This window comes from Salvia splendens, chromosome 8, assembly GCF_004379255.2.
Source record: "Salvia splendens isolate huo1 chromosome 8, SspV2, whole genome shotgun sequence".
In the NCBI taxonomy this organism is placed as follows: Eukaryota; Viridiplantae; Streptophyta; class Magnoliopsida; order Lamiales; family Lamiaceae; genus Salvia; species Salvia splendens.
Genome location: NC_056039.1, coordinates 30,182,276 through 30,190,475, shown reverse-complemented (window position 1 = coordinate 30,190,475; position 8,200 = coordinate 30,182,276). Strand labels below are relative to the sequence as shown.

General features: G+C 37.0%; 2 protein-coding genes across 2 annotated transcripts; one reads left to right on the top strand and one right to left on the bottom strand.

The window, feature by feature from the left end:
- Window positions 1-243: 243 nt before the first annotated feature.
- Window positions 244-1,031, top strand: LOC121744786 (cold shock protein 2-like). The gene has a single exon (XM_042138424.1). The coding sequence runs from the start codon at window positions 432-434 to the stop codon at window positions 810-812; it is 381 nt and encodes a 126-aa protein (XP_041994358.1). The 5' UTR covers window positions 244-431; the 3' UTR covers window positions 813-1,031.
- A 67-nt stretch (window positions 1,032-1,098) lies between these two features.
- On the bottom strand, window positions 1,099-6,791 carry LOC121744785 (secretory carrier-associated membrane protein-like). Its single transcript, XM_042138423.1, has 13 exons — window positions 6,478-6,791; window positions 5,970-6,035; window positions 5,268-5,381; window positions 5,093-5,143; window positions 3,261-3,294; window positions 2,997-3,119; window positions 2,252-2,314; window positions 2,072-2,165; window positions 1,818-1,863; window positions 1,670-1,737; window positions 1,542-1,590; window positions 1,394-1,459; window positions 1,099-1,323 (listed from the first exon to the last, which is right to left on the bottom strand). Exons 1-13 carry the CDS (start codon window positions 6,535-6,537, stop codon window positions 1,258-1,260), a joined length of 900 nt encoding a protein of 299 aa, XP_041994357.1. The 5' UTR covers window positions 6,538-6,791; the 3' UTR covers window positions 1,099-1,257.
- Between the last annotated feature and the right edge of the window lie 1,409 nt (window positions 6,792-8,200).

Here is an 8,200-nt window from a genome sequence, read left to right as displayed (position 1 = left end):
TTCCATGCATGAAAATTAATTAATGACAATTTTACATAGATTCTTTAATTAATGAATATTATGCATGAAAATTGGTGATTGTTGGAATTGACTATTAATGAGTTTAGTGATTGGAAATAAAATTGACACATAATTTATAAATATTCAAAATGAATATTGTAAATTAATGTGAGAAGTCATTGCATAATGGTTTAAAAGCGACAGCCCCATTTAGTAGCAAAGACTTTGGTTTTGTTTGCAATAACTGCGCCCCAACCTACTTTGGCCCCCTCTCTCTATCTCAGGAACTCAACTTCCATCCAATTCTACTCCATTTAATGCCTTTTTCAGTTTTCACCTCTCCTATCCTCTCCTCTCCTCTCCTCTCTCTCTCTCTACTTAAATAAATATATCTTCCACCATTTCTAAATTTTCCCCCAAATCATCACACAATGAAATCAGCTGCTGCTCTCATTCTTATATTTTCTCTATGGCTCATCGCAGCCACCGCCACCCGACCCGACCCCTCCCCCAGCGACCAGGCCGGCGGCTTCTTCGGCGACCCGGGTAACGGCTTCGGTATACCCGGCTACGGCAATTACGGCGGCGGCTACGGTGGCGGCTACGGCGGCCCCAGCGGAGGCGGTTCCACGCATGGCGTCGTGCGGCCCAGCGTGGTCTGCTCTGAAAAGGGACCCTGCTACAAGAAGAAGCTCACCTGTCCGGCCAAGTGTTTCAGCTCCTACGGCGGCTCCGGGAAGGGGTACGGCTACGGAGGCGGCGGCGGCGGCTGCACCATCGACTGCAAGAAGAAATGCACTGCTTCCTGCTGATGGGGACACGTGTCCTCTCTCTCTATATATATATATAGTAGACTGTGTGTGTATTTATAAATAGTTGGCTACGAGATTTACTACTTGTTGCCAACCTAGTTAGATTGGATTGTGATTCCACTCAACATTTGCTGCTTTGATTTTGTTGCATGTAACAAACTTTTGCAGTGAATTTGGGGCTTTATAGCCTCTATAATATCGGTATCTCATTCTGATCTACTGTTTTCTTGGCTTGTTGCGCTTTTCTCTTTTGTTATTGTATAACAAATATTTGGAGAAAGAAAAATAAATAAATGAGTAGTAGTAGTAGTAGTAGTAATAGATTTACAGAAGCCTTCAAGTTGTGTCTGTTTCAATCCAGTCAATCTATTAAACCATATTACAAGAAAAGGAGCAACACTCCTCCATCCACAGAATAAGTGTATTTCAACAGATATTACTTTGCTCATCTGGCAGCGTCGCGCCTCATCTCCGCTGCTTGGCCGCTGCCTCGGAAGTACATGTATACTTGCTGCCAGGTTGAGGGGCATTTTCTCAGTTAAAGGTTAGAATATTTATGGATGTAGGAAATGATGAGTTACCTGTATGACCCAAAGGCTCAGAACTGTCTCAAGGCAGAACAATCCAAAACCAATGAAGTAGAAAACCTGAGTGTATATATGTCAAAATCTTGTGAGTTGTAACTCAAAACAAAGCTGCATCCTAACTATTATAATGGATTCAGCTTACCCCGACCAGAACATGGTCGCCAATGAGGTCTATGGCTGACAAGATACCTCTGCACAAGACACCGTCTCAGTCAAATCAAAACCTCAAATGCGGATTATGTAGATATGGTTTATTGATGGTTAACTTACGACAGAGATTTTCCTCGGAAAACAATAGGGGGTGCAATCGCGCCAAGGATGCAAAATCCGATGTGAATCTGTTGTGGCATAAGATATCAACAAGATCGTATACTTGATTTGAAGGTAGAGCCTGCATCGAGCATTATGAGGAACTTACCAAGTAAAACAGGAAAAACCATCCAAACTTGAAAGCACTTTCTTTCCTGCATAATGGAGCAGCAGCTAATCAATTCTGATACCTTTGGCTTTTAAGAATTTAGTGCACGCTTATAAACATTTGGCTATTTTGCAGCTACTGATCTTACATGTCTATTCAATTTCTACATACAAGGTTCTTACGTGTTTCCGAAAGAAACTATGTAAAAACAGAAAATGTAAGAGGTGGTTGGCAGCAAGATAACAGTCACTTACCTGAAAGCTCTGTAGAGTGGGCGATACCATAGTACATAGGCTCCAGGTACCCCAGCTATGAAGTAGATTATTGCAAGAAACCAAATCCTCACACCTAGTGAATGAACTCGAGTCAGAAAATCAGTGAAGAAAAAGAAAACTCAGCTTAGCGATACACCAGATGATGATCACAATACCCACTTTCTCCTTTAATCCATGCAGTAGTCACAGCTATAATATTCCAGAGAAGTGCAAATGAAATCCCTGATTACCAAAGAAAATAATACATCAATAGTAGCATTTGTGAGAGAAGAAAGCCTCAGTGCGCAAAAAAAAAAGAATTCAGGAAAAAATGGAGATAAAAGAATAAGTGACAAGAATGCTATGTTTCAGAACACAGATATTGTACTAAATTGTAATTGTCATACCCTAACTCTTGACAGACTCTTGTAGCAACAAACTGTATCAGAGTAAAAACAAAGCCTATCAAGTATCAACCTCTCCAATCAAGTGAAGCATTATGCAAAGCATTGATTATTATAACTGCAAAAAGCTACCTTTATGCAAGTGTTTAAAAGAAGAGGGAGAAGGATTTCTGCACACCCTAAGAAAGAAATTTATATAGAATACTAAAACACAGCACAACCAATTCCATTGATATGTTTGATTTCTTTGGCATGAAGCAATCACAGGTTCTAAGTGAAGGGGGCAGAGGAACAACGATTTAAGCATCAATGCTTGACAGACAATATCGCAAGTAGCACAGAGATCGTCATAGAAACATAGAAGTGAAATTTTGATACATTTTTAAAAGAGTAAACAAACAAGAAGCCTCTAAATTCAATCCAAATCCACCCTATACAGAAATGAGTTACAAGTATGTTTATATAGTAACTTGAGGGCATGTATAAAGTTAAACAAGTACATAGGAAAATTATTTGCTTACCTAAGAAGGTTGTGAACGCAACATATTGAAGCCTTTGAAGGTGAATTGGTATTTCATTTGCAATATCATGATGAATAATAGGAAAAAATGGAGGCCAATTTTTCTCCTCAATAACAATGCCAGCTGAAATGATAAAGAAATCAATGACAGTACACCATGGCTTTTTTGAAGCAGTCCACTAAACAATAAAAAACACAAACGAGAGATTTTTTTTTATAAAGGGTTGTAAAGTAATGAAAGATCCAGATGTAGTCAGCAGAGCACCTCGGGCAACAGCCTCTTCTCTCCGCCTTATTTCCTGCAGAGGATTATCATCATAAATCAGGCCTACATTAGTGCAGCTTGCACTCTAGTTGTGCAAGATGGGGATTGTTTGAGTTGAATACAGAATGTAGGAGCCAAGAGAGTTTTACTGCAATCCACTAACCAACCAATGCTAATAGAGATATTCTTTGCATGCTCATCCAAGTTCACATAATGTATGAAGAGCATATAAGTTCTCTCACTCATGAATTGCTTCAAATTATTCATATTAACCTAACCTTGCTTGCAGAATTAGATTTGTTTGTCAAGCAAATAACTTGTGCAGGTTGTTTTTTTTAATAACTATACACATATACATTAGTGACAATAAATCCTCTTATTAGTGTGTGAATACTGCAATAGCCATTAAACATACTTTATTAGGAAAGAAATTATCAATTCAGTTTACAGAGCTTACTACAAAACTTTGAGAGGAGAAAACATGCCTCAAATCAATCTTGACAATCACTTAAATGATGTTCCTCTGTAAAGTATCAACAATTGCCATTATAGTATGTTAAGAATATTAGTATTCTGTCCCACATCGGTGATGTGACATAGCCTATCTTAGTCTCTTGTACTATATATAGGTGGCATGTGTTGAGTAATAAAATACAACAAAATACACTATTACTTTCTCTACTATGTCTATTTACTTTTCCGCTTATATCTATATTTTACTGTTCTACGTGGTATCAGAGCGGATTCGAATCCGTGCCTGCTCTACTGTCCCCACTATGTCCCCACTCTGCTCTTCCATCACTACTCTACTTTACAAGAAATTATGTTTTGTTCTGCTCTACTGCGCTATTATGCCCAAATTTGGGTTTCTACCACTACTATATTGCGCAACTGCTCCTCTACCCAAACTAGGGTTTCTGACGTTGCCGCATTCTGCGCTATTATGGTTCTGCTATACCACTCTTTCCGAAATTACAGTTCTGCTATGCTCTACTCCGCTACTCTGCCCAAACTAGGGTTTTTACGTTGCTGCATTCTGCGCTATTATTTGCATGCTGTTCTACTCCTGCTCTGTTGCTCTGTGCTATTATCTGTCTGCGCTCTTACTTGCTTTTTATCCACCTGCGCTCTTGTCAGCAGTTATTATTCTACTCCTACAGTTGTCCTCCTGCTACAGTTGCTACTCTGCTACAATTGTCACTACTACGCTGCATCTACTACTTCTGCTCTACAGTTGCTACTCTACTGCAACTGTCAATGCCCTGCATCTGCTACTTCTGCTACAGTTGCAACTATTGTCCAGCTGCTACTCTGCTACAGTTGCTACTACTCCTCTGCATCTGCTACTACTGCCCTATAGCTGCTACTCTGCTACAACTACTACTACTCTGCCTTGCAGCTCTACTTATGCAACAACTGCAACTACTACTACCCTATAGTTTCGGCTACTACTATTGCTCCGATGTTTGAGGAAAAACATTTTTGAGAACTTTGTACCAAGCTGGACACAATATAGATGTTCCCGCTTGAGGGGGAATGTTAAGAATATTAGTATTCTGTCCCACATCGGTGATGTGACATAGCCTAGCTTAGTCTCTTATACTATATATATGTGGCATGTGTTGAGTAATAAAATACACTACTACTTTTTCTACTATGTCTATTTACTTTTCCGCTTATATCTATATTTTACTGTTCTACATAGTAAATAAAGGGTACGAATGAAATACAAATATGACAAGTATGATATTTCCCCAAAAATATGGCACCATACAACAGTTAGTACATATGAAATGGCGAGAATTTCATGGTGACGTAGTGATTTCATATACCTGTTCCCTCCTTTTCAATTCAGCTTCTCTTGCCTGGAGCTCTCTCTCTTTCTGTTTCAAATCCAAAAATAGATTTTTTCTTGGATTACAACACCAGCCAACACCAATCAAAGGAATGGATAAAGAACATTTGACTGTAAGTTAAACAATCTGAAAAAAAAGAAATTGCAGTTACCGAAGTATTATCAAGAGGAATATCAACTGGGGCTGTAGGATTGTAGAAATCTGCAGGCTCTGGTGGAAGGGGTGAAAGCCTTGACTTTGTAGCAGAAGGAGCACTCCCAGTAGTCTGATCACACAAAAAGATAATCTATGTTACACTTACACATAGTAGTACACCAAACATCCAAGTAAACAACAAATGCACTCTATTATCGAGGCCACAAAGGTGACTATTTTAGTCTCCCAAAAGAAATACAAGGTTCCCTAGAAGAAATATTCTAACTGCTATAAAAAACACTGAATCCATGGAAAATGTGTATGCTTTATAGTTAATTCTTCAAAAAAATCCGGGAACTTGGAGATACGACACACATGATATCTTTTACTTTGAGTTGCATCACAATGATCAACTCTAACTGCTTCTCCTTCCACAAATTAGGGGGAATCAGTTACTGTCAGCTAGAAACTCATCTCATCTCAATAACGACGACTGGGTCGTCTTTTAAGTAAAAGAGTTTCATGTTGCAGATATGAACCCATAGGAGAACCACCACCACCACAATGGTCAAAATTTGGTTAACGAGGCACAAAAAGTTATGGGAAAGAAATCACATGTCATAAGGTCAATTTGATACCTATACTAACATGCATATCCAAGATTTTGACAATGATCAAAGGTTCTACATCAAAGGAGAATTAAAGAAGAGGAAATTACCGTTGTATAAAATGAGCCTCCACTAAACTTTGATTCTCCGCCGGTGGTTCCTTTTCTCCCTCCATCCTGGAGTTAACGAAAAAAACATAGAAGCAACAGAGTCAAACACAACAACTCTGTGAGTACAACATCTTATCCTACTGCTAAAGAGCCACAATTTACAAGTTTCCTTCAGCAAAATCGCATGAAAACAAACAACTATCTGCATCTAAATTAGAAGGTCACCTAATTAAAACTTAATCAACTCAAATGTCTAGTAATACCGCCGAAAGAGAAATATAAATAACTATATGGAATTCTCAAGCAGAAGTGTATCACAAGAACTACATGAGGTAGCAGACAATCAGAATCATAAAAACCCCCCAATTTAGACAACACTTTTTACAACTGCAATATTTATGCATTTGTAATAGCATGCAAATTCAATTTTGTGAAATTGAAGGGAGCATAAGGTGGGTTCGGCTGAAAATTCATAGCTTGTCACAAAAATAAAGAATAAAAAACTTACAGAAAAGGGATTAACTTCTTCCTCTTCATCAAAAGGATTGCTGTCGTAACGGCCCGCCATGATGATGACTATTAGCTTTAATCAAATACCAATTGCAGAAACGAAGAAAGGAGATATCTTGATGTCCAGATAGTTCAATTTGGGGATGCTAGAAAAGTATAAGAAGGCGTTTAAGGTTGCAGGAGAAGAATTTCAGACAATTTGGATTCAATTGCAAAACGAGACTGTAACAAGAGAAGAGAACGTTCGTTTAGAAGGAGAGAGAGCCGAAATGTGTTGTAGACTTGTCGATAGTCAGCTTTGAAAGAGACGAACTTTCCTTTGATAATAAAATTAATTTTATAATAGCCACCCTAACTAGAAAAAATACATGTTCTAGTAGTTTTTTTGGTTATTTCTTTCATTTTTAAGTTGAAAATTTTACTTTATTGAGTTGGATATGTGCCAAATCGCAAGGAAATGGGGTTGAAACTTGAAACCGTGTTTAGCATTAAAGTCATAAGTTCAAATTTTGAATAGTAGTACTATTATGAACACATATTTTTTTAGTCAAAGAAATCGAATTTATTAATGGGTGGGAAAAGGCTTAATATAACTAAAATAAGCAAAGAGTATATACACATACATTGATAGGATGTCACAGCACTTTCTTGTATCTAAAAATTAATACCGCAAGTAATAGACCACATTGATAGGATGTCGCAACACTTTCTTGTATATTATGATTCCTCTCAATAAAATAGTTTAGATAGTATTAGTATGATTTGTTGTTATACGGTTTGTATAAATTTTTGGGGTATTGTTATTAAAATAGTAGGTGCACATCAACGGTGCTTGCGGGCTCTCTTTAATTAACAACAAAATAATAGTACTATAATAATCTCTTAGGATTGGGCAACCCACTAAAATAAGACTTGGCCCCTTTGGATTAGGTGTTCGTACTTTTAATCCCTATTGAAACTTTGAATGTTCATGTGAGTATAATTTTATTTGAGATTTTGCTTGCAAATCATTGATTTTACCATTTTCTTAAGTAATTTAACATTGGTAATTAAAGGCACGAACCTATACTTATCCACGTTATAGCTAGTTTGTTTTCATAATAAAACAGGATAGAATTTAATTTGATTAAATAGACTGCCATAATTTTATATAAATCTTAAAACACCCCAAGTATATTTGGATTAACTAACTTCGAAACCATATAATTTAAATTCACATTTAATGTAGAAGGTTTCACACATTTGCACTTTTCTTGATTTAAAGAATACCAAACCCCAATCATTTGTGAAGTTCAAACATAATATTATAAACATAAAAAATGCAGGAGAGGAGCCAAAATGCAAAAGATTGAGACCGACCTTGGCATGGCATCTCTTAATTATTAACGATACGAGGATTAGATTTATTGTTTCCGAATTCACCACAACACAATAATATAAAGAGATAAAGGTGGCAGTCTCAACAATCAAAAGGTTAATGATAAAATTAACACAAATAAAAAAAGAAGATGAGACATCTATAACCTACTTTTAGGTGTCGGTTGTATCAAAGTAGCGTGACTGTTGTTTGAAAATAAAATAAAATAAAATCAATCAAATGATAATTAGCCAAAGTTTTTGGCTTTCGGCAGTGTGCCTATTTGATAATTACTTCTAACAAATGAAAACAAGTCCAGCTAATTTTTCTTGGTATCCCTACATAAACATAACTACAAAACCAA

Bases quoted from the DNA above. Each gene is read 5' to 3' on its own strand.
- LOC121744786 (XM_042138424.1), top strand. From the start codon at position 432: ATGAAATCAGCTGCTGCTCTCATTCTTATATTTTCTCTATGGCTCATC.
- LOC121744785 (XM_042138423.1), bottom strand. From the start codon at position 6,537: ATGGCGGGCCGTTACGACAGCAATCCTTTTGATGAAGAGGAAGAAGTT. The intron at 5,382-5,969 runs GTAATTTCCTCT...TTGTGTGATCAG, and splicing joins GAGGCTCATTTTATACAACG to ACTACTGGGAGTGCTCCTTC. The intron at 2,315-2,996 runs GTAAGCAAATAA...TTTGGTAATCAG, and splicing joins TGCGTTCACAACCTTCTTAG to GGATTTCATTTGCACTTCTC.